This window comes from Cyrtonyx montezumae, unplaced genomic scaffold (assembly GCF_038088225.1).
Source record: "Cyrtonyx montezumae isolate F1298 unplaced genomic scaffold, pur_monq_1.0 scaffold_45, whole genome shotgun sequence".
In the NCBI taxonomy this organism is placed as follows: domain Eukaryota; kingdom Metazoa; phylum Chordata; class Aves; order Galliformes; family Odontophoridae; genus Cyrtonyx; species Cyrtonyx montezumae.
The window spans coordinates 1,022,213-1,045,536 of record NW_027072051.1 but is presented as its reverse complement, the minus strand read 5'-3'; the positions used below and the strand labels follow the sequence as shown (position 1 = coordinate 1,045,536).

The window sequence follows — 23,324 nt, the reverse complement described above, 5'->3', positions numbered from 1 at the left end:
GCCGCCCCGCGCCGACAGCGCCCCCTTGCGGACAGGAGGCGGCGCTGCGTCGGGCTCTGCGAGCCCCCGCGTGGCGGGATCTGCGCGTCCCCACGCGGAGCTCAAAGCTCCCACGGCATCCTCGCGACGCTCCGTGGCACCTTGAGGTACCTCAGGATAACCCTCAGCATCCCCAGGCTCCCTTATGGCGTCCCCGTAGCAATGCAACACCAGTGTTCTCCTGCTCCCCTGTGACATCCCCTTGGTGCTCAATAGCACCCAAGGGTGCCCCTATGGCACCCCATAATGCCATATGGCGATCCCAGGACTTCCATAGCATCCTCCCAGTACTCCATGGCATCCCCACAGTGCCATATGGCACTGTATGGCACCTTCGCATCCCTCTGAGTCATCCTCATGGTTTCCTAGAACATCACCCTGGCATTCCATAGAACCATACAGCACCCCATAGCGTTCTCATCATCCCCTATGGCATCCCCATAGACCCCCCAGCTGGCCCCTCCCCACTGCTGGCTGCCATACGTACCCCCCCAGCACAGACCCACCGCACCGGGCTCAGAAACATTGCCTTTATTGCACAGCCGGGACATGCGGGGCCGCCCGGTGCTGCCTAGAAAATGCTGTAAAAAGGGGGGGGATGGAGCCACGGGGTGGGGGGCACGGGGCACTGCAGTGGGGACAGCCGCAGGAGGAGCTGCTGTGGGGCAGCATCACCCCAAGGGGTGTGTCCTGGCAGGGGGAAAGGCAGCCTGAGGGGGGAGTGGGGCTGGCATGGGGCTGTGGCACAGCGGGCATGGGGTGACACGGGCACCAGGTGCTCTCAGCTGTGCCCCAGCAGCTTGCAGACGTGTGCACACTCGTGCAAACCCTCCCACCCCCCATGCACTCTTCTGCCCCACACATGTGCCCCCAGCATGACACAAAGGGCTGCCCCCCCATGGCCCCGTTCCAGGCTGGGGGTGCTCCCACCCCCCACATTTGTATTTGGCATTTGTGGCTTTTCCCAGGGGTGGGGGGAGACAAAAGTGCCCCGGGGCTCTGTGGGTCTGTAAGGCCACGGGGTCGGGGGGGGACGGTCCCCTCACAGCTCCAGGTCAGTGCCACCAGACGATGGCTTCAGGGGGACGGAGTCAAAGCCGTCTGGGGTGCGCTGTGGGGAGTGGGGACACCGAGGGATGAGGACACAAACAGGGGACACCACCCCCTCCCTGTGGGACACCTCAGCCCCATGAGTCGCTCCACCACAGGACACCCTCCTCACCCTCAGCCCTATGGGACATCTCCATCCCCCTTGCAACATCCCCACAGGACCCCCACATCCGATGGGAAACCCCATCCCTTGGGACTCCTCAGTGCCTTGGATCAACCCAACGGGACTCCTCCATCCCTTGGACAATCCCCTGGGACGACCCCATCCCCTTAGGGTCCACCCCCCCCCCCCCTTGGCACACCCCCATCCCTTGAGTCAACCCCACGAGGCACTCCCATCCATTGGGACACTCCCAATGGGACAGCCCCATGGAACACCTCCATCTTTACAGGACCCCCCCGTTCCCATCCCACTCCCACCTTGGTGGCCAGGCAGCGGATCTTGCCCAGCAGGGACTTCTTGCTGGTGAAGATGAGCTCATCCTCCCCATCCTCCCACTCCATGATGGCGCAGCTATCCGGCGCCGGCAGCTCGCTCTCCTTGGCGGCCGCGTTCAGCACCAGCCTCGAGTACTTGTACTCCAACCTGGAGACACCGCCGTGACCTCAACCTCCGCACAGGGGCAGGGCTTGGGGGGCTGCGGGGGGGGTGGAGTGCCGTGCCCCACACTCACTTTTGGTTCTTCTTCCAGAAGTAAGCAGCCAGGGCGGCCAGCAGCACGGCCACGCACGTCCCCACCGAGACGCCCACCTTGAGCCAGAACTCAGCGCTGCGGCACGGGTGGAGCCGGGGGGTGGGCAGGCGTTGCCCCCCGTGGCACAGCCGTGGCTCCCGCCACACGTACACGGTCCTCTGTGCGTGTCATGGGGGAGGGGGGGGGGGTCAGGGTGGCATCGCGGTGTCCCCGTTGTCCCCTTTTGTCCCCGCGTGTCCCCTACCTGCACGCCGCCCTGGCACGCGCCCACGATGGCGCGGTAGTGGTTGGCGGAGCAGCGCGGGCAGCCCTCGGCCGTCTCCCACAGGAGGTGGAAGGTGCAGCCATCACAGGTGCCCTCGGGGCATTTACTGTGGGGGGGACACACGGCGGTAAGGCTGGCTGTCCCCACAGTGCCCCAGTATGCCACCATCCCCTCCACGGATGGCACTGCAATGGGGCGCAGCACGGGGTGACACAGCGGCGGCTGTCCCCAAGGGCTGGCATTCTCCCTGTGCTCGTGCACGGGGATAGGAGGAGATAGGGGACATCTGGGGGGCTGTGAGGACACTGCTGCCCCCCCACGTCCCCGCTGTGGCACCCACCTGGGCACAGCCAGGCCGCCGCTGCCCGGCTGCAGCGGATTGCAGCGCAGGCGGATGGTGGTGGCCCGGCCCCCGGCGCAGGACTGCGTCACCTCTCCGGACCTGCAGTGGCCAAAGAGAGGTCCGCACGTCCCCAAAATTCCCCTCTCCCCCCCCACCCTCTGCCCACCTGAAGAAGAAGACGATGTCGGGCAGCTCAGGGTTGGCAGGAGGGAACAGCTCAGGGGGTGCGGTGACGCCATCCAGCGCAGAGCTCACGGTGACGCCTGCGGTGGCACTCAGGTGACACGGGGGGACCTGGCGGCCGCGGCGTGCCAGGAGTGGGGAGCAGGGGGGTTTGGGGCTCACCCAGGAGGCGATCCGCCAGGCTGACGGGCTGCGAGGACACGGCAGCACGGTGGCCCACCACGTCCGAGGGCACCACGATGGCCTGGCACACGTGGGACGTCACCACCCGCCCGGGGCCGCCCTCATCCGGGAGCCGCGTGTCCGTCACGTTGTCCGTGCACGAGGCCGCCTTCCTGCCCTGCCGGCGGCACTGCGTCGGGGTGTGCGCAGCCCCGTGCACTTCTGCACGGCCGTTCCCACAGCGTGCAGTTGTGTTTGCACGACTGCAAGAGCTGGCAAAGGCTTGCATGCTTTTCAACTCACGTGGTTGCCACAGAGGCTGATGTTGAAGTGGTGGAAGTATTTGAGGCCCTTGGAGGTGAAGCTGGGGCCGCTGGTGAACGCGGTGCTGACGGCCAACGCCGAGAAGTCGTAGTGCAGCGCACGGCCGGGCAGTGCCAGCGAGAAGGTGCAGTCACTGTAGCAGAGGGAGCGGATCTACCCGGGGTGGGTGGTGGCACTCAGGGACTGCTGTCACCCAACGGGGTCCCACTGTGCCGCCCAGACAGGGTGCTGTCACCCGCAGGGCCGTGCAGGGGGGCTGGAGGGTATCACCCACCAGGAGACGGTGCCACCCCATTGGGGACAGCCAGCTGCTGCGTCCCCCTTCCCCTCCCCAGAGTGCCACCCACCAGGGATGCTCAGGGGGGAGCGTGACACCCCCCGCCCCCAGGGACCGTGGGGATGCTGACCTGGTTGCTGCGGGTGCCGGGGCCGCAGGGCTGGCAGGTGGTGGGGCCGGTGGGGGGGTGCCCCTGCAGGAAGGTGTCGGGGGGACAGGGCTGGCAGGCTCCGGTGGTGTGGTCCAGGGCGTGCCCGGGGGGGCAGGGGGCACAGGGCCCCCCAGTGCTGGCGCAGCGGCGGCAGAAGGAAGCCACCCCCCCCAGCACGTTGGTGACGTTGATGGAATAGAGCTTGGCCACGTCACTGGTGTAACGCCGGCCCTGGAGTGGTGGTCAGCATCACCCGGTGCTGGGCGGGGGGGGGAGGTGACACTGCTGTCCCCACCCTGTGTCCCCACTCACCGCCTCGCGGTAGCGCGTGCGCTGGAAGGCCCAGGTGAAGCTGGTGGTGGCATTCTTCTCCACCACGTAGGTGTAGGACTGCTTCCCCCGGGGACCCGTCCACGTCTCCACCGGCGTGTTGGTGCGTGAGTTGATGCCCTGGGGGGGGACAGCACGGGGGACGTGGGCACCCCACGCCCCGGCCACGCCACCCCCCCCGCCACCACTCACCACCATGAAGTACAGCTCACAGCTGACGCTGCAGACCGTCTCGAAGACGAAGGTGATCCGTGCCACCTCCTTGCTGTCCCCCTCCTCCAGCGCCGGCTGCGGGGGGCTGGGGACGCAGGGATGGTGGGGACACAGCCGTGGGGGTGGCACTGCCCCCCCCAGGGATGCAGTGGGTGCTCACCTGAAGCCGGGCACCAGCAGCGTCAGGATCATGAAGTCGTTGTCCGAGGCTCCTGCTGCCGTGTAGATGTAGTCCCCGGCCACCTCCCATCCTGCAGGGACACGGGGACAGCTCGGTGACATCCCCTGCGCCGCGGGGACGGGGAGGGCACGGCGTGGCGGTACCTGCCATCCCCTTGTACTCGAAGTTGATGCCGCTGAGCACGGTGGTCTCCATGTTTGGGGGCAGCACGTTCCACCACTTGTACTCCAGCCCCAGCACGGGCTCGGTGCCGGCCGGGCAGCGCACGCAGCCTGGGGACAGCGGGGACATCGGGGACGGCGCCCACAGGACGCCCACCCCCCCCCACCCCCCCCGGGATCCTCCTTTACCAGAGCCGTTGGAGTAGGAGCCGTAGGGACAGGGCTCGCAGGTGCTGCTGTTGCTCTTGTAGAAGCCGGGGTTGCAGGGGGGGGCAGGGGGTCTTCAGCCCCGAGGGGGGCAGCTGGGCAGCGCGGGGCAGCACCTCACTGCAGATCTTCGGCTCTGCCCACTTAAACATCAGCTGCGTCTGCACAGGGACACGGGGTGAGCTGCAGAGGGATGGGACCAGGGCCGGAGGTGGCGGGGGGGGTCGGGGGGGGGCTGTACCTCCCCGTTGGCATCGCACGCCGTGTGTGTGTAGAAGTAGTCCTTATCGGTGCAGGGCGGGCGCACTTTGCAGGACGCTGAGCCGGGCTCTGCGAGCGGTGGTGGCAGTGAGGTCCCCGGGTGGCACCCAGGGACGTCCCCACGCCCCCAGTCAGAGCACCCCGGGGTGCAGGGCCGGGGTTGTCCCCCCCTTCTCTTCTCACCCGCGTACGTGGTGGGCTCGCAGGGCTGGCAGGCGGTGGCCCCTTTGCTGGAGAAGCTGTTGGTGGGGCACGGCTGGCAGGAGGAGGAGCCGGCGGCGGCGGCGAAGGTGCCGGGTTTGCAGGGGAAGCACTCGGAGGTGTAGGCGACCCCTGGCAGCGGGACGGCGCTCAGAGGGGTGGGGGAGGGGGGCTGTGGGGACCCCAACCCTGCACCCACCCACCCACCCACCTACCCGTGATCCCAATGTTCCGCACCAGCACGGGCTTGGGGACCTTGGACCAGACGGAGAACGCCGTGGTCCTCCAGTAGAGCACATTGTTACCACGGCTCAGCTCCACCTGCACAGCACAGGGCCCGGGGGGGGGGAGGGGCAGCGAGGGGTCAGTGCCTGGGGAGGGGTCAGCACCCACCCCTGTGTGCCACCATCCTCCCCTCTGCACCCCCAGGGGCAGCTCCTTGCGCTGGGGTGACAAAGGACCCCGGGAGGTGCTCTGATGAGAGGTGAAGGAGGTGACAAATGGCTCTGGGGGGGTGAGGGGTTGTGGTGTGGGACCCTGAAGTTGTCCCCAAGGACCCCCCCGGCCCTGTGTTACCCCACCCCCACGCTCACACTGTGGAACTCCCAGCCCTTCTCCGTTGTGCGCATCCAGCGCGACTCCTCCACCGTGGGCTGGCACTGGTCGTTCTGCACCTATGGGACAGGGACAGCATCAGGACAGGGCCACCCCCCCCCGGCGACCCCGGGACCCCCACCCCGCTCTTACAAAGAACTCAAAGACGATGCTGCTGTCGGGGTAGATGTACTCAAAGGAGGCAGTGCCCGACTGCTTGAGGCTGACGGCGTACATCAGCGTGGCCGTGCACTCGTCCGTGTTGGACGCGATGTAGTCCCCCAGTGGCACCCACGTCGACCTGAGGTGGGGGCACAGAGTGGCACAGGGGCACACGATGAGACATCTGAGGCATTTTAGGGCCTGAGTCCCTCTGCACTGAGACGCTGCGGCCAGATGGGACAGTGCCAACGGTGGCACAGGGATGTGCTGCGACACGGGGCGTGGGGACACCACGAGAACCTTGGGGACAGGCGGGCCATGCTGCTGTTGCGTTTGCAGGATGCTGAGGAGGGATTGAGCTCAGGGCCGTGCAAAAGGGCGAGGAGAAACCAACCCAGGTGCTGCGGAGCACCCAGGGGATGTCCCAGCGCGGTGACAATGGAGCATTGCTGTGCCACCACGCGGGGCGAGAAGTGGGTGGGCTCCTGCAGCACTGGGAGTGCAGCTGCATAATTAAAGGCAGCTGGAAGTAGGTTACATTTGCAAGCTGCACCGCGTGCTGCCGCCACGGCGGGCCCGGCTGCCACCGGCACTGATCAAAGGGCCGCGGTGCAAAACAAAGGCGTCGGCATGTGCTGCAGCACCGGGGGGGGATCCCTCTGCAATGGGGCTGAGGGAGCGCTGGGGCAGCATGGGACGGGGCTGCTGGGGGGGATCCTCTTTTTGTGACTGCGGTGTGCTGAGGCTCCGTGGGGTGGGCAGGGAGGGGCTGTGAGCGGTTCACGGTGCGTGGACGCGTTGTGACACCCCAGGGCCACTCACGTGGTGCAGTTCTCCACCACATCGCTGAAGCCATCGTCCAGCTCCAGGTTGGCGGCGACGCTGGCGAAGCCGTGGGGCAGCTCGTCCCACTCGTCGAAGCGCACGCCGGTGCCCAGAGAGTAGGTGCCCTCGGCACAGGGCTGGCACGCCTGCGCCTTCATGTCCAGGAACTCGCCCGCCTTGCAGGAGAAAGCTGCCCACGAGCAGGGGGGGCCATCAGCACTGCCCCCCCCCCACATCTCTGCCTCCAGGACCCCCACACCAGCCCAACCTGCGCAGGATGCTCCTGTGCTGCTGAGCACTGGGTTCGTTCGCTGTCTTTGACAGCACTGCGTTGCCCCCAGGATTAGGAAAAGCCACCTTTACCCCATCCAAGCCCCCCAGACACCCCCACACCCCAACCTTACAGCACTCGGTGCCTTTGACGGGGTCCGGCAGCCCGGTGCAGAGTCCTGGTGTGTGTGGCACTGCCACCCTCCACCGCTCGCCCACGCTGTCACACGCTGTGTACTCATAGTGGTACTCAGACTGAAAGAGAGAACACACGGAGGGCTGAGACCCCACGGGGCCGGGACCCCCACTGAGCTCAGATCAGGGCTTTCCTTTGGCTGCTGCCAACCCCACAGCACAGAGCGCTGCTAAAACCCATGGAGAGCTATGGGGTCACACGCACGTCCCCAGAGAACAGCACGCCCCTTCCGTGGGCACGGACGGGGCAGAACTGGAGGAGACCCCGGGGAGTGGGGGACCCCGGGCCCCCCCCCAGCACGCGTTGCTCATTAAACACGGTTCCGGATGCGCTGTCCTGCTGGCACCCACCCAGGTTGTGCCGTGTGACAGGACAGGGATGGGGACGAGAGCAGACGGCCGCGGAGCACGGCGCTGATGGTAACAGCCCTCCGTGCTGCCATCTGTCCCCGCTCCGGGGCTCAAGGCCGGGCGGGGGCGACACCGGGGCAGGAGGCACCCGAGGCTCCGTCCCCAAGGCCACCGCAGCCCCCCCGGAGCACAGAGCTGTGGCAGATGTGGGTTTGCTCGAAAACAAAGCTTTGACGTTTGCCATCAGCTCCATGCGGTGGCAGTGGGGGACACGGAGACATCCCCCCCCCCCAACCCTTCCCTCCCCAGCCCCGCGCATTGGGTGCAGTGCTGCAGGGGTGGGTCTCGGGGACGTGGGGGGTCCCTAAGGAACAAAGAGCAAGTCCCCAGTGTCACACCTGCTCCACGCTCTCCACGGTGAGCAACGCGGTGATTCCTCCTTCCCAAACTTGGAGGAGCCACCGGCAGATGGGAATCACCCACCCCACGCTGCCCAAAGCCACCTCCACTGACCCCAGGGTGCTGAGGACCTCGGGGTGCACCCCAGCGAGCAACGGGGAACAGGAACAAGGGGCAGGGAACAAGGGACCTGGGAGCAACCCCCCTCCCCCCCCCACCCCCCCCCCCCAACCTCGGCGCCAGCATCAGCACAGCCCATTGTTTCCAGCTCTGGGCCGTGGAAACTAACTAAATAAATAAATAATTTGGATCACGGAGGAAAAATAAATAAATAAATCCAAAATCATAATGGCCCAGATGAAAAGCGGCCGCCCGGTGCGAGGAGGGGGAGGGAGGAGGGGGAAGGAGGAGGGCTGGGGAGCGCGTGGGGCAGGGGAGACCCCTGAAGGCGATGGGGATCTGGGTTAGCAGGCACGGAGCTGCTGCAGGTGGGGGTACAATGGGGTAGCGAGGGTTGGAGTGGGGGAGCTCGGTGTCCCCCCCCCCCAGGAGGGTGCCATGCCCAGCCCCCCCCCCCCCCAACCCCTGCTCTCCCGGGCAGGACGCTCTGTGCTGCCCCAGTGAGATAAGAGCCGCGCTGTGCCCTGTGCCAGCCTGGGATGGCACCCGGAGAGAGGACGCGTGTCCCACTGCCACCGACCGAGCCCACGGCCCCGGGCAGGGCAAGGGACCCCCTGGGTGGGTAGAGAGGAGGGGACAGGCGATCCCCAGAGCCCCCCCAGCAGCGAGCCCCCAGCCCGGCGCTGCTCCCAGGATCCCCACCGCTGTCTCCGTTAACCCCAGTCCCGCCGGGGCTCGGGGTGACGTACCCGCACCGGGACCCTCAGCGGGTGCAGCTCATCCCGGGCACAGCCCCACAGACGCGGCCACGCGTGGGGCGCGGCGATATCCCCCGCACCGCATCCCCTCAGCGTCCGGAGCTCAGCCCCATCGCGGCTCCCCCCGCCCCCCGGTAACCCCCCCACCCCAGTACCTCTTTGCAGACGTGCAGCCGCTCCCCGACGCGGCACAGCCCTACGGCGGCGGCGGCGGCCACGCACAGAGCGAGCAGCGCCCGCCGGGCCCCGGGACCGGTACCAGCACCAGCACCGGCCATGGCGAAGCGTCGGCAGCGCTCGGCCCCGCGCGGGCACCGGCACCGGCCCCGCGGTCCCGCCCCCCGCCAACGGCCCGGCCCGGTCCGCGCGCGCACCTGCCGCCACCTGCACCGCCCCCGTCCCGCCCCCGGTACCGGCACCGGAAACGGCACCCGGCATCGCGCCCCGACAACGGCGCCGGGCATCACTTCCCGGGGCATCGGTACCCGAGCATCGCCCTCGGGAGCGGCACCGGGCGTCATCCCTTTAAAACGGGAGCGGCACCGGTGACCCCCGTTACCGGGCATCACCCCGACTGCTCTCCCCAACGACGCCCCCGGTCCCGCCCAGCGGCGGTTCCCCGGCAACGGCGGCAGCACCAGACCCGCCATGGCGGGCGGCGGCGCGACCCCGCCGGGTCCCCCCCGGCCCTGGAGCCGTCTCCACGCAGCGGCCGCGCGGTGCAGCCGCGACCACCAGTGAGTGCCCGACGTGTGCCCCCCCACCCCCCCGGCCCCGTTCCCGTTACGGCGGCTGAGCCTCCGTCTCCGCGCAGGGTCCCCCCGCAGCCCCAGCGGTCCCCGGAGCCGTGGCCGCGGAGATGGGTGAACCCCAGGAGGGAATCGGTGCACCGGATCCAGGGACGGATCGGTACGGTACCGGGACACCGGGAGCGAGCGGGGGGGAGGGGGGGCACGGCTGCGTGTCACGTGTGTGCGGGGAGGAGCAGCAGCTACCGGCAGAAGCGGGGCGGTGCGGAGGGGGGGGGGGGAGGGGCTCTGCCCGCTCCACGCTGAGCCGCTGCCCCCTCCCCCCCCCGCAGAGTGCCCGCACAGCGCTGCCACTAACGGCGGTTACTCCCGGAAGGAGAACGGCGGTTTCTTCTGCCCGTAGGGCCCCGCAATAAACGCGCGGAGCAGAACCGGGCTCAGTGCGCCTCCGCGGGGTGGGGGGGGGGGGGGGGGGGGGGAGGCGGCGGGCGGATCAGAATCGCCCTGCGCTCAGGGGCCGGCCGGGGCCAGGCCTCGCCTATCTGATCGACTCATCCCGCCCGCCCGCCGCACAGCGCCCGCGGCTTCGCGGCTCCGTTCTTCTCATCTCGGCCGGGGCCGATCGAATAAGATCAATGTGTAGGGAGAGGGCGGCACGCGCTCACACCACGCACACGAACCCACACCACGCACACCTCCCACGCACACAAACCCACACCATGCACACCTCCCACGCACACAAACCCACGCCACGCACACTACCCACGCACCACGCCCCAACCGCTCTCCGCTCGTTCCGCCGCGTCGCGCCCTTTTATACCCTCCCGCGCGCGGTGCACGCCGGGAAGAGCCGCCGGGAAGAGCCGCCCGGCCCCGCCCCCCCGCACAGCGCCCTCCGGCGGATGGAGGACCGCGGTGCCGCCCCCGAAGGAAAACGGGCGCGGACGGGGCGGTGGATGGAGCGCGTTTATTGGCACGCCGAGCACCGCCGCTCGGCCACTGCGGCACCAAAACGCGGCCCCGCACGTGAGGAAGGGTCCTTCGCTGCCGGCCCAGCCCCCAGGACCCCTTGGCCGTGGGGAGGGGGCCGGCGGGCGCTGGGATCTTCCCCTCTCCCGGTGTTGCCGAGCCCCTTGACAATGGTGTAACGGTGACGTGGTGACACCTGGAGCTGCCCCACACCGGGGACACGGACGAGGCGGACTCAGAGCCGGGTTGCAGTGGCTGCCACGTGGCCCTGGCAGGGTCACTTCACCACGAGGACGTAGAAGGCCATGAGCACGCAGGAGATGGCCACGGGCACGTGCAGCCGTGTGCCGATGATGGCGGCTGCAGGGTGGTAACGGGGCTGTGCTGGGCAGCACTCAGCTGCTATCCCAGCACACTCCTGGCCCCTGCATTCCCACCCCCCATCCCAGACCCCCTTGTTCCTCCATCCCAGCCCCAGCATCCCCATCTCGTGCCCCAAATCGAGCCCACCACACCCCCACTCCGTACCCCAGCCCCGGAGCAGACCCCAATGCCACCATCCCCATCCCATTCCCTCCAGCCCGTGTCCCCATCCCGCACCCAACAGCACCATCACCATCCTCCTTCCACAGCCCAGCCCAGCACCACGGCCCCATCCCACCCCGGTGTCCCCATCCCAATCCCAGTGTCCCCACCCCCGTGTCCCCACCCCGGTCCCGCATTCCTTATCCCAAACCTCCCCGCCCCATCGCGTCCCCCACAGACCAGCCCCACACCCTTTATGTCAGAACCCAACACCACCGCTCCCACCCCGTACCCACGCCCCCCCCCCCATCCCTCACCTTTGTATCCCACGCCCCACAGCCCGCGCTTTTCGGACAGCAGCCAGGCCCTCAGGCGCGGCACCTTCCTCAGGTAGGCGCAGGTGCACACCAGCAGCAGCCCGAACACCAGCAGCCCGTCCAGCGAGTACACTGCGGGCGGCACAGCTGCGTCCCGCGGGGCACGGACCCCTCCCTCCCCCCACCTCCCCCCCCTGCCCCTCCCCCCGCTCACCGTTGGTCATGGTGGCACCGGGAGCTCTCGCTGAGCGCGGCCCCGGCCCCGCGCACACTGCACATGCGCACGGGCACTTCCGCCAACGCGACACCGGAGGTCGCAGGGCGAGCAGCCGAGCGCCGAAGGAGCCCGGGGAGGGGACATCAATCGAGCGCCTATTAGGCGTGGTTTCCCCGCCCCGCTGCCGGTGATCGCGGGCGGGTGGGGGGATTCGGGGGTGGCCGTGGGTATAAGGAGCCCATAGGGTGCTGGAGGCACGCAGAGGATGCCGTGGTGCCGTGGGACAGCACCCTGTGTGTGTCCACATCTCAGGTTGTCCCCTGTCATCGTGGTAACCCGATGTGATGCCGTCCCAAGGAGAACTCCAGACCTCCTGCAGACCCTGACCTGTCCATGCGTGGCCCTGGATCCAAGTGACCCCACGCCCTGGTAGTTCCCTCCCCACTGACACTGATCTCACTCCAGAGGGCGATGGAAGCACTTCCCCCACCCTGGACATGGCTGGGGTAAGCCTGGCACAGTGCTGAGCAATGGGAGATGGATGGGCAGCAGCAGAGGTCATCCCTCCCTCCCTCTGTCCCTCCTTCCCTCCTTCCCTCCCTCCCTCCATCCTTCCATCCATATCATGGCACAACACGATGCTGCCTCCTCTGCTCCTCACCCTGCCTCTTTCCTTTTCCCTTTCCTCCTCCCTTCCCATCCCCATCTCTGTCCCTGGGGGTGGATGAGGGTCGGTGGATCCTCCAAAGAAGTGGAGGTTTGCGAAGGAGCAGAACTGGGAGAGATGGAGCACAGGGACAGGGACAGGGACAGGGACAGGGACAGGGACAGGCAGGAGGGGCCCCCACGTGGAAAAGCACAGCGGTAGCGGTAGCTGTGCTTTGGGGGCAAGATGGATTCCTACTCCCCCAGAGTAGACACCCCAAGCCCGGAGCCACGGGCACAATGTGGACAGTGCCAGCGGGGTGGGGCCACGCTGTGCTGTGCCATACGTTTCTATGCCACCCCGTGCTGTGTCAGACTGTGGGGTACCACACCACGCTTTGCCGTGCCATTTTGCACCCTGCCATCCCAAACTGTGCCATGCTCCTCCCCGCTGCGCCGAGCCGTGCCGAGCCGTGCAGGCCCTGCGGGCGGTGGGGGCCGCGTTGCTCACCTGCTCCTCCCCTGCTCTCAAGTCAAAACACGTCCCTGCATCCCGGGCGCAGCAGAGCGGCGGCGAGCACCGTGCTGACGGCCCCGCCGTGCTGGCACCCAGGTAAGGCAGCACCCTGCCCCATGAACCCCACATCCTTGGAGGTCCCAGCCCCACTGCCGCCTGTAACCAGCGCTGGCAGCCCCTTCCCTGCCTCGGTTTCCCTGTGTGCTCACCTTCCTGCTAGAGAAACTGAGGCATAGCGCGAGCAGGGGTGAAGGCAATGCCACTCTGTGGCTGATCCCATCCCACCCATTGGTCCCCCAAGGGACGGGAGCACCGGGCATGGGGGGGTACGGTCGCACATCCCACCCCCACCCCAGGAAAACGCCTGCAGCCCAGACAGGAAAGAAATAAAATCTGGGAGAGGCACCCAGCGAAACCGGCCCCGCGCCCCCGCCACCTTTGCCCCTGGGATGGGGCTCAGCCCGGCAGCCCGGGCCGCCAGGCACGTGTTTGCACACCTTTGTTTATCGTAGGACCTACGAGAAGGCAAAGCAAACACGGCCTCGCCTTGCTCCCTGCAGGTACCCGGCATGGAGGGCAGGGAGGAAGCGGGCGACTCCGACAGCGGGGTCCTGCTGCACTCGGGTGAGCAGTGGGGGACAAAAAGGGGTTTTGCGTGATGGGTGCCCCCTCCCTGGGGTGCGTTTAGGGGCACGCTGGGGGTGACAAAGTGCCATGCTGCCGCTGTGGGGGAGAATTTGCTGTTGGGCAATGTGGGGGTTCCCCATCTGGAGAGCAGGGGGACCCTGACTGAGTGTGATTCAGCAGCGTTTCACTCCGGGTTGGGCTGAGTCAGTGTGAAAGCCCCCTCCCCCCCCCCCCCCCTCCCAATTCCCAACTCCAGTGCTGGGAAATCACTGCTGCGTGGGGTGAGCACAGCACCCATGGGTGCAGCAGCGCCTGTCCCAGCGTGGAGCTCCGGAAAACTGGGAACTGAGGGGGTGAGGGAGGCAGGGATGGGGATCTGGCCGCAGCTCAGCCCCTCTGTCTGTCCGTGCAGGCCCCGGCAGCACCGCGGCTCCGCTGAAGGAGCTGGCACAGCGGGTGCGCAGGCAGCAGCAGGCACTGGAGCTGTGCGTGCAGGAGCTGCGGAGGCTCTGCCTGCGTGAGGCTGTGAGTCTGGGAATGGGGGGGACCCTGCCAACCCCTTCCCCCCCCCCCCCCACCTCCGGTCACCGTACAGTGTCCCCTCTGCCGTCCCCAGGAGCTGACGGGGACGCTGCCCCAAGAGTTCCCCCTGAAGGCCGGTGAGAAGCCCCCCAAGGTGCGGCGCAGGATCGGGGCCGCCTTCAAGCTGGACGAGAGCCTGGTGCTGCGCGGGGCGGTGAGAGGGGGGCCTGGGGGGGCACCCACATAAGGATGGGCAGTGGCGGGGGACCCCTCCCCATCCCACCCCCACGGAGGTGCACTGCAAAGGGCGCAGGGGGATGCGACGCTGCCAAGTGCCCCGTGGTGGTGCTCAGCGTCCTCGGGGTGGGGGGACGAGGGGGTGCCAAGTGTCCCCTCCCCCACCCCCCTAGGATCCACTGGGAGCCCTGGAGCGGGACCTGGCACTGCAGATGCAGATCGCCAGAGCTGCGCATCGCCTGTGCCGGGAGGAGAACATCAGCAAACAGCTGCGGCGCAGGAGGAAGACTGCGGCGCTGAAGGAGGAGCAGAAGCTGAAGGCGCTGGAGGACACACTCCTGGCCGAGCGCCGGGCCCTGTCTGCAGGCGGCACTGCGGGGGCTCAGGGTGAGGATTGACGGGGGGTTCCTCCTGTGGGGGGAGGGATGTGCACAGCTGCGGGCCCCCAGTGCACTGCTGCACCCCCCCCCCCCGATGTGTGCACCCACAGTGCTCCTCCGTGTGGGTGCGCCCTGATCTCCCACCCACGGGGAGCACACCCCAATACGCTCCTTCCCACGGGGAACGTACCCCAATGTGCCATCCCCGTGAGCAAACCCCAAAACTTCATCGCTGGTGGATGCACTGTCCCCGCAGACGTGCCCCAGTCCTCCTCCTTTGGTGGGTGTACCCCCATGGGGGCACCGCAACCCCGATGCGCCCACCCCAACGCGCTCTGCCCGGCATTCGCACCCCAGTGTGGGATGCACCCCGCTCCCACGGCGGAGCCTGGGCAGGGCCGTGGGGCTGGGAGCTGCCCGGAGCGCTCTTCGGAGCCGGACCAGCCGGTCCCACCGCCGTCCCTGAGCATGTCGGGACAGGCGGGCGCGGGAGGGGAGCGGGGACGCGCTGGGTGGCGGCCGTGGGAGCGCGGAGCCCCGTGGCACACCGCTGTCCCCGCTGTCCCCGCAGAGCTCAGCGCGTCGGATGAGAGCTCACTGTCGGATGCCGCGCTGCTGGAGGAGGGTAAGGGCTGTGGGTGTGTGTGTGTGGGGGGGGGGGGAGGGCACATCCCGCCCCTCCCCCACCCCAGTGCTCTATCTGTCTTGCAGAGGAGGCACAGCCGATGGGAGCCGGCACCCCACAGCGCTCGCCATCCCCGTGCCCGTGGCCCCGCTTGGCCCCTGAGGAGCAGAGCGAGGGTCCGGGGTGCCCCTCCTCACCCCCCGGCCCCTGGAGGGAGACCAGCCTCGATGGACCCCACGGGAAGGCCAAGAACACCGGTGCTGAGCAGGGGAATGGGGAAACCCGCGGGTCCCGGTGCTGCCCCACGTCCCCACCCGCTGTCACTGCCATCCCCATCAGCCCTGACCGCGGGGCTGGGGACGTGGCCCCGTACCGCTTCATCCCCGTCCGGAGCGTGGTGCTGAACCGGCAGGTGGGCTCCAGTGCTCCCAGCACCCCCGAGCCAGCGATCCGGCGTGGACAGTGCCAGTCCCTGAGGTATCTGTGTCGTGAGTGGGGACAGGGGCTGCTGGCACCCGGGGGGAGGTGGGAGGTGTCCCACGGGGAGGATGGAGGTGGTAATCCTGGGGGGGCAGTTCACAGGGGTGATGGATACTATGGATGGGGCGGCCGCGGATAACCCGTGGGGAGGGATAACCCACAGGATGACAGGATAGCTCGTGGGGAAGATAAAGATGAGCCGTGGGATGAGGAAGGAGATAAAGCCATGGAGAGGAGGATGGGGCTAGCTCCATCTTGGTGACCCCACGGAGAGGAGGAAGGACAAAGCCCCATGGAGGGGGCGAAGCTAGCTCTATGAAGATGATGGAGATGACCCTATGGGGAGGAGGATGGGGGGGGAGGGGGGAGGGAAAGGATGAAGCCAACCCTTTGTCCTGCAGGGTGGACGCACGCTGGGAGCCGGGTGAGACGCGGGGCCGCAGCACCGCCCCCCGCCGCCGTCCCACGTACTACACAGTGACAGTGCCCGCCTCCTGCCCGCCGGCCCCCAGCCCCACGCCGCGCTCCGGCTCCGACGACAGCATCTCCGACGTCTCCAGTGCCTCCCACGCCACCTCCCCGGGCAGCAGCAGCCCCGACGTCTCCTTCCCACGCACCCCAGCCCCACCACCCTGCACCGAACCCGCTTTCTACCCCCGCGGTGCCCCCCGGCTGCTGCCACCCCCCGCCCCCCCGGTGTTCCTCTATGAGCAGGACCTGGCCCCGCTGCGCTACCAACGCCTGGTGCCCTCGCACAGCCGCATCGTGCGCACCCCCTCGCTCAAGGACTACGCCCCGGGGGGGTCCCGTGGGCTCTCCAAAGCGGCGGTGACTGAGGAGCTCAAATCGTGGCACCAGCGCGCCCGGCTGCGGGGAGCTCGGCCCCATTCCCTGGACAGACAGGGGGCTTTCCGGGGACACCGCTGCGGGACCCCCCAGGATGGGCCCCCCATCCGTGGGGCTCCGCCGCGGGCTCAGGTAGGGAACAAGGACGGCTGGGGGGGGACGGGTAGGTGGGCAGTACCAGTGTGGGGCAGGTTGGGACCCGCTGCCACCCCACAGCCCCCACCACTTCCCAGTGGGGCCGTGTCCCCGGGGCACGGGGTGGGGTCCCGGTACCCACGGGTCCTTTCTCCCACTCAGGCGGCCCCGATCCGCGTCCTGCGGCGCTCCCCCCCCGGCGTGCCCGTGCAGGTCTACGTGCCTGAGAACGGCGAGATCATCACACAGGTGTGAGGCGGCCCCCGACCCCACGGGGCACGGCCTGGCTGGCCCAGGGCAACGGGGACGGTGGGGACACGGCCATCCCGCACCCCTGCGGGCTTGGGGACACGGGAGGAGGACACAGCTGTGGGGGTGGGGTGGCCGGGGCTGGCTCCCCCCACTGTCCCATGTCACCGGTGACCCCAAAAGGGTCTGCAGTGCAGATGTGTCACAACTGGGTGTCTCTGTTTGCCGAATAAACGTGGTCGTTTGGGATCTCCGTGGTCACTTCTGTCCTTGCCAGCTGCTCGGGTCGCGTCCCTCTGTCCCCAGTGCCACCAGCAGCACTGGGGTGAAGCCGTGCACGGCAGAGACTGAGCGGGCACGGCGGGGACGGGAGCAGGGGAGGGGGAGAGAGCGGGGAACGGGACCCACACCATACAGGGGTGGGTGCGGGGGGGGGAAGGGATAGCGATAGGGAGAGGAGATGGGGTGCGGGGATGGGTGCGGGGACGGGATGCGGTGCAGGAGGGGCTGCCCGCGGGGCAAGGGCTGCGGGAGGGCTGCGGGGAGCGGGGCCGTGCCGGGGCGCTCCGCCCGGTGGGGGCGGGCTGGGGCCGCTGCGTGCGGCGGGAGGCAGTGCCGCGGGGGGGCACCGGGCGGCGGCCGAGCTCCACCGGCTGCGGCGTCACTGCGGGCCTGCACCGGGCCGGCACCGCCACCGGCACCGCGCGGGGTGGGCACCGGCCCCCCCCCCCACCCCGCACCTCCGATGGGCCCCGCCGGCAGCCGCTGGCCGCTGGCCGGCACCGTGCTGATGGCCGTGGCCGCTTCGCTGGGTGAGTGAGCGGCACGCAGGAGTGGGGGGGGGGGGGGGGGGGCCGGTGACACCGGCTGTGACCGTGGGACGCCCGCCCGCCCGCGGGACGCGGTGACACGGGAGCGCGGCTCCGCCGTCCGCTCGGCCGCTCCGGGGAGGGGCAGTGCCCGGGGAGGGGGAGCCCCGAGGGGGGGGATGGGGGGGGTGCGCGCGGTGCGGAGCCGCCGTCCACCGCTGAGACCCTGCGGGCACCGGGAACCTCCACGGGGCTATTCCGGGAGTCCGGAGCCAGAAATAGAGCGGGGGAGGGTGGGGCCGGGATGGGGGGGGACGCGTGGTTGGGATGGGGTGGGGACGTGGGGACAGCGTGGAGGTGGGATGAGGAGATGTACGGGAGGGAACGTGGGGGTGGGATGGAGCACGGTGTGGGGACGCGCTAAGGGGGTATGGGGACGTGGGAATGGGATAGAGCTGGGGACAGGGATGTGGGGACAGGTGGAGCGGGGTATGGGGGTGTGGGGTGGGATGAAGTGGGGAGTGGGCATTTGAGAATGGGACAGAATAGGGTATGGGAATTGGGGACTGCATGGGGCGAAGTATGGGGACACAGAGCTGGCACGGAGGGGGACGTAGTGCCATGGGCACGCCGTGGAGCCGGGTACAGGGATGTGGGGACGCCGCTGGGGGCTGCGGGCGTGGGCTGCCCCGGTGACGTGGGTGGTGGTCCCCAGTGGCGGGGGACGAGGACTGCCTGTGGTACGTGGACAGGAACGGCTCGTGGCACCCCGGCTTCGACTGCAAGGCCTTCTCATTCTGCTGCGGCACGTGCCACCAGCGGTACTGCTGCTACGACCCCACGCGACTCCTGACCGAGCGCCAGCAGCGGCACTGCCTCGCATTCAGGTGCTGGGTGCTGGGGGTCACTGCTGGGTGCTGGGGGTCACTGCTGGGGGTCACTGCTGGGTGCTGGGCATCACTGCTGGGTGCTGGGTGTCACTGCTGGGTGCTAGGCATCACTGCTGGGTGCTGGGTGTCACTGCTGGGTGCTGGGAGTCACTGCTGGGGGTCACTGCTGGGTGCTGGGCATCACTGCTGAGTGCTGGGCATCACTGCTGGGTGCTGGGCGTCACTGCTGGGTGCTGGGAGTCACTGCTGGGTGCTGGGTGTCACTGCTGGGTGCTGGGTGTCACTGCTGGGTGCTAGGCATCACTGCTGGGTGCTGGGTGTCACTGCTGGGTGCTGGGAGTCACTGCTGGGTGCTGGGTGTCAGTGCTGGGTGCTGGGTGTCACTGCTGGGTGCTAGGCATCACTGCTGGGTGCTGGGTGTCACTGCTGGGTGCTGGGGGTCACTGCTGGGTGCTGAGTGTCACTGCCGGGTGCTGGGGGTCACTGCTGGGTGCTGGGTGTCACTGCTGGGTGCTGAGCATCACTGCTGGGTGTCACTGCTGGGTGCTGGGTGTCACTGCTGGGTGCTGGGTGTCACTGCTGGGTGCTGGCTCTGGGTGCTGAGCACCATGCTGGGCACTGGGCACTTGCCTTTGGGCACTGGGATCAGAGCACTGTCTCTCAGCCCTAAGACCATCGCGGGCATCGCCTCGGCCGTGGTGCTCTTCATCGCCATCGTCACCACCATCGTCTGCTGTTTCATGTGTTCCTGTTGTTATCTGTACCAGCGGCGGCAGCACCTCCGCACCCCCCTGCAAGGTGGGAGCTGGGGGGGTCGGGGGTGTAGGGCGGGGGTCTGCGAGGGCACGGGGTGAGGGATTTGGGTGTAGGGTGGAGATTTGGGATGTGTGTGGGGGGGTTGGGATAGAGATGGAAGGATTTAAGGTGCAAAGAGAGGGATTTGGGGTGCAAAGGGGGAGTGGAGTATAGAAGGAGGGACTTGGGGTGCTGGTTGGGGGATTTAGGGTGCGAGGAATGATTTGGGATGTATGATGGGGGATTTGGAGCACAGGGTCGGGACTCAGGATTGGCACAGGGCAGCAGTGGTGGCAGCCCCCAGCCCTCTCTCCTGCAGGCCCTGAGATCCCGCTGGCCAGCTACCCTGCACCCCCGCCAGCCCCCTTCCCTGTGGACCCCAAAGCTGGCCCCGTGCCCCCCCAGCCTGGCTTCACCCCCATGGCCATGTACCCACCCACTGGCCCTGCCGCCCAGTACCCGCTATACCCCTCAGGACCCCCCGTCTACAACCCCACAGGTGAGCACTGGGTCCCCCTTAAAAGCACCACAGCCTTTTGGGGGGGGCCCACACTGACCCCCTTATCTCTCTTTGCAGCACCACCACCCTACGTTCCCGCACAGCCCAGTTATCCCGGTGCCTGAGCCCCCCTCTCCCAGTGGAAACACCCACAGGGGACACAGCTGAGGGGCACTCGCTGTCCCCCCCCAGGGCTGCAATTCTGCCCTGCGATGCTCGTGGAAATCTCCCCCCCTCCCCCCGTCCATTGTGGGGACAAGCAGCACAGAGTGGCTTTTGTCCCCACCCCACACACTGGGCCCATTGTGGGTGCTCGCGGGGGGAAGCCATGCATGAGGGTGGGGGGAGCGAGGCTGGGGGTCCCTCTGCTCTCCAGCACCGGGGGGGCACCGTGGTCCAAAGTGGACAGCATTAAACTGCGTGTCCCCCCCCGGCGTGGTGTTGTGTCAATGCTTGTGCACCCTAATGGGGGAGGAGGGGGGGGACACAAATTTCAGCGGGGTCGCGTTCCTCCTCCTCCCTCTTAATATTCCAACATCCAAAAAACGAACATTTCCTTTTAGCGACCTCCCCTCCCCCCCCTCAACCGACACAAACCCGGGGGTGCACGCCCCGACCCCGGCGGCATTTTGGGATCAGAAGCCCCGGACCCACAGCCCTGAGTGCAGCGCAGTGATTTCCCCACCGCTCTGCGCCGCGGGGGCCGGGACGCGTCTGCCCCCCATCCGCCGTGGGCTGTGATTCACTGCCTATTTTCGGAGTGATTCACACCATGCAGCGGCAGGGAGAGGGGGGGGGACGGGTGGGGGGCTAAATTTGGGATTACCACATCCCAGCAGCCCGAGTGGGACCCACAACCCTGACGCAGTGCGCACAGCTCCGCGCACACCCCCTGCCCCACCTCTGGGGTCCCAGCACCGCGTCCCCCCCCCCTTCCTATAAAACCAAAGCCCCTCAATGAGCGGGGGAGGGGGGAAAACCAGGACCCAGCGCTGACTTTTATTGAAGTGGGAGCCGAAAAATTAAATCGGGGCGGGAGGCGCGGATGTGGGGGGGGAGGGGAACAGGGGGGCGGGAGGGGTTGACTCAAGGCTGGGGGGCTGCGTGCCCCCCGAGGTAGCGGTCGCGGATCTGGGCCAGGCTGGCACTGAGGCCCCCCAGCGCCTGAGCGATGCTGCGCAGCACCGCGGCCGTTTCTCGGCGGCTCTCGGCGCACTCCCTGCGGAAGGCGCTCATCTCCCGCACCAGGCGCTCGTTGCAGCGGATGAGGCGGAGCTCGGCCGGGCTGAGCCGGGCGCTGCCGTCGGGGCTCCCATCCGCCGTCGCCCCGGCCCCCCCCCCCGTTTCGCTGCAGTCACTGAGCTGTTCGGTGTCCGGCTCGAAGAGGATGCTGCTGGGGAAGTCGCAGCCCGGAGGTTCAGGCTGTATCCCCAGGTCGGGTTGGGGGGGCTGGGGGGGGCTCCAGCCCTCGCCGGGTGTGTGGGTGCTGCTGGGGGGCTGCCGCCGTGCCGGGACGGGGCCGCTGTCTGTGGGGTCATGGAAGGGCTCCGTCTTCACCTCCACCGGTTCTTCTTTCACCACCTCCTCCTTCACACCTGCACCAGAAGGGAGCGATGTCACATCGCTGTCGCCCCCCACCCCCGTGGTGGTCTTCGGGAGCCCCCAGTGCTGGGATTTGGGGTGGGAGGACAGGAAGTGCTCTGTCATGGGGACACCCCAGCCCGGAGCACCCACATCCCGTCTCCCCGTACATCTCTGTACACCCCCAGCCCTGTGTCCCCCCCCTCCCCCACCCATGTCCCTCATCCCTCCACCCGCGTTCCACATCCCGGTCCCGGTCCTCCCACGGCCCTTCTGTGCCTCTGCCCGCGTCACTGTCCCAACCCCTCCATGTCCCTGCTCCGCTCCCCCTTGTCCCTGTTTGACTCCACCACATCCCTGTGCGTCCCCGCACCCAAGTCCCTATCCCGGCCCTATCCCCATGCACATTCCAGTCCCCTGTCCCACCTCCCCATCACAGCCCTCCTACGCTCCCACCCCAGCCCACCACGTCCCACTCCCCATATCCCCTCCTCGCTCCCGGTCCCCTACCCCACATATCCGCCCCCATATCCCCGTCCCCACCCCACCCCCACTGCCCCACATCCCGGTCCCTCCGCGCACCTGTCCCGCCGCTCCCGGTCCCCTCCCCGCTCCCCCCGCGTCCCGTCCCGCTCCGCTCCCCCACGCACCGCGCGGTGCCGCCCCGTCCCCTCCGAGCAGCGGTTGCGCTCCGCCGCCGCGCGGTCCCCAGACGGGCGCGGGTCCGGGGCCGAGCTCGGCGGTGCCGGTGCCGGCGGCGGCCCCGTGGTGGCGGGCTGGGTTGGTGCGCGGGGCCGGGCCCTGCCGCTCCTGCCGGTGCCGCGTGATTTTGTCGTTAGCGCGGCGCCGCAGCCCCCGCCAGCGGTTCTTCACCTCTCCGATGTCGCGCTGGTTGCGGCCGGCGGCGTTGATTTTGTTGGTGATCCTCCACCAGATCTTCTGCTTCTCGTACGCGTTCACGGTGCTGGCGGCGGCGCCGAAGAGCAGCGGTTCGTAGCGGAGCACTTCGCTCATCAGGATCTCGATCTCCTGCAGCGTGAAGTTGGGCTTCCGCTTCAGCAGCCCCCGCCGCGCCGCCGCCATGCTGCCCGCCGCCGCCTCATGCCGCCGCCCCGACGCCCATCGACCCCCCCTCCCCCCTCCCCCCCACCCCCGACGGCACCGCCGCGCCTTTGTCTCCGCCGCCGCCGCCGCCGCACGGAGCGGCCGCCGCCGCGGGAGCGGAGCGGGGCGGGCGGCGGCGCCGCGATCTCTGCTCGGCCGCGTTACGGCGCCCCCTGCCGGGAACCGCCGGTACTGCGCCCGCGGTTCCGCCCCGCGCGCTGTGGCGCCCCCTGCCGGCCGCGGCGTTCCTGCCCCGCGGGGTCCGCGCCGCGCCCGGGTTTGGGCTCCCGGTGTCCCCGCGCGTCCCCGCGCGCAGCCCCCGTGGTGAGCTGGGGAGGGGGGGCTGTCCCTCACTGCGTGCCTGAGGAGCGCTGAAGCGTTGGGTGAAGCTTTATTGCCGATGCGGTGGCCGCGGGTGTACAGACCACAAGCGAGGCTTCGCAGCGGGGCAGGCCCCAAACTTATGCCCACGGTTGGTGGAGTGACACTGTGGGTGACACTACAGGTGACAGCGTTATCCCTTTCCGTTGTTCCCCCCCCCGCCCCTCCCAGGAGCAGCCCCACGGAGCACTCAGTTTCTGCACAGGGACAAATGTCCGGGAGGAGAGGTCAGATCTCGTGTCCTGCAGGGGTTGGACGGCCATGTGGGCACCCCCAGCTGTGACCCCCTCTCCTGCTCCAGCTCTCCACCACCTCCCTAAATCCCACCCCCCTGCATCACCCGGTGTTCACCCCATCACCCTCCCGGCCACGTGGAGACCCCATGAGGGCACACGCCACGACCATGACCCCACGACCCACCTGTCCCCATCTGCTTGCCTCAGGCCGG

At 68.5% G+C, this 23,324-nt stretch overlaps 5 protein-coding genes and 1 non-coding gene across 7 annotated transcripts; 2 read left to right on the top strand and 4 right to left on the bottom strand.

Annotated features, from left to right (window-relative positions):
- Window positions 1-906: 906 nt before the first annotated feature.
- Window positions 907-9,010, bottom strand: ELAPOR1 (endosome-lysosome associated apoptosis and autophagy regulator 1). The gene is given in 23 exon segments (XM_065747478.1): window positions 907-1,150; window positions 1,570-1,735; window positions 1,824-2,002; window positions 2,089-2,215; window positions 2,450-2,551; window positions 2,619-2,715; window positions 2,798-2,975; window positions 3,101-3,274; window positions 3,529-3,780; window positions 3,862-3,999; window positions 4,072-4,177; window positions 4,253-4,343; window positions 4,417-4,545; window positions 4,624-4,705; window positions 4,707-4,802; window positions 4,883-4,971; window positions 5,086-5,235; window positions 5,319-5,424; window positions 5,697-5,777; window positions 5,851-5,998; window positions 6,682-6,874; window positions 7,089-7,209; window positions 8,933-9,010. Coding segments are annotated over 21 exon segments (2,721 nt in total). The 5' UTR covers window positions 6,843-6,874; window positions 7,089-7,209; window positions 8,933-9,010; the 3' UTR covers window positions 907-1,081.
- Window positions 9,011-10,014: 1,004 nt separating this feature from the next.
- Window positions 10,015-10,320, bottom strand: LOC136055700 (small Cajal body-specific RNA 2). Its single transcript, XR_010622880.1, has one exon. It is a non-coding gene; the product is annotated as a small Cajal body-specific RNA 2 (non-coding RNA).
- Window positions 10,321-10,651: 331 nt separating this feature from the next.
- On the bottom strand, window positions 10,652-11,572 carry TMEM167B (transmembrane protein 167B). The gene is made up of 3 exons (XM_065747480.1): window positions 11,552-11,572; window positions 11,338-11,469; window positions 10,652-10,855 (listed from the first exon to the last, which is right to left on the bottom strand). Exons 1-3 carry the CDS (start codon window positions 11,559-11,561, stop codon window positions 10,773-10,775), a joined length of 225 nt encoding a protein of 74 aa, XP_065603552.1. The 5' UTR covers window positions 11,562-11,572; the 3' UTR covers window positions 10,652-10,772.
- Window positions 11,573-12,711: 1,139 nt separating this feature from the next.
- INAVA (innate immunity activator) lies at window positions 12,712-17,108 on the top strand. Of its 2 annotated transcripts, XM_065747522.1 has the most exons (9): window positions 12,712-12,812; window positions 13,229-13,340; window positions 13,756-13,868; window positions 13,960-14,079; window positions 14,276-14,489; window positions 15,054-15,107; window positions 15,194-15,584; window positions 15,989-16,565; window positions 16,731-17,107. In XM_065747522.1, the coding sequence occupies exons 2-9, from the start codon at window positions 13,286-13,288 to the stop codon at window positions 16,821-16,823; spliced, it is 1,617 nt and encodes a 538-aa protein (XP_065603594.1). In that variant the 5' UTR covers window positions 12,712-12,812; window positions 13,229-13,285; the 3' UTR covers window positions 16,824-17,107. The 2 variants fall into 2 exon arrangements, with proteins under 2 accessions (XP_065603594.1, XP_065603595.1); XM_065747523.1 differs by lacking the exon at window positions 15,054-15,107 and having other exon boundaries at window positions 16,731-17,108.
- A 436-nt stretch (window positions 17,109-17,544) lies between these two features.
- Window positions 17,545-20,184, top strand: SHISA4 (shisa family member 4). Its single transcript, XM_065747433.1, has 5 exons — window positions 17,545-17,629; window positions 18,342-18,513; window positions 19,181-19,314; window positions 19,631-19,810; window positions 19,889-20,184. Exons 1-5 carry the CDS (start codon window positions 17,563-17,565, stop codon window positions 19,933-19,935), a joined length of 600 nt encoding a protein of 199 aa, XP_065603505.1. The 5' UTR covers window positions 17,545-17,562; the 3' UTR covers window positions 19,936-20,184.
- A 602-nt stretch (window positions 20,185-20,786) lies between these two features.
- LOC136055661 (myb-related transcription factor, partner of profilin-like) lies at window positions 20,787-22,522 on the bottom strand. Its single transcript, XM_065747517.1, has 2 exons — window positions 22,042-22,522; window positions 20,787-21,405 (listed from the first exon to the last, which is right to left on the bottom strand). Exons 1-2 carry the CDS (start codon window positions 22,472-22,474, stop codon window positions 20,897-20,899), a joined length of 942 nt encoding a protein of 313 aa, XP_065603589.1. The 5' UTR covers window positions 22,475-22,522; the 3' UTR covers window positions 20,787-20,896.
- Between the last annotated feature and the right edge of the window lie 802 nt (window positions 22,523-23,324).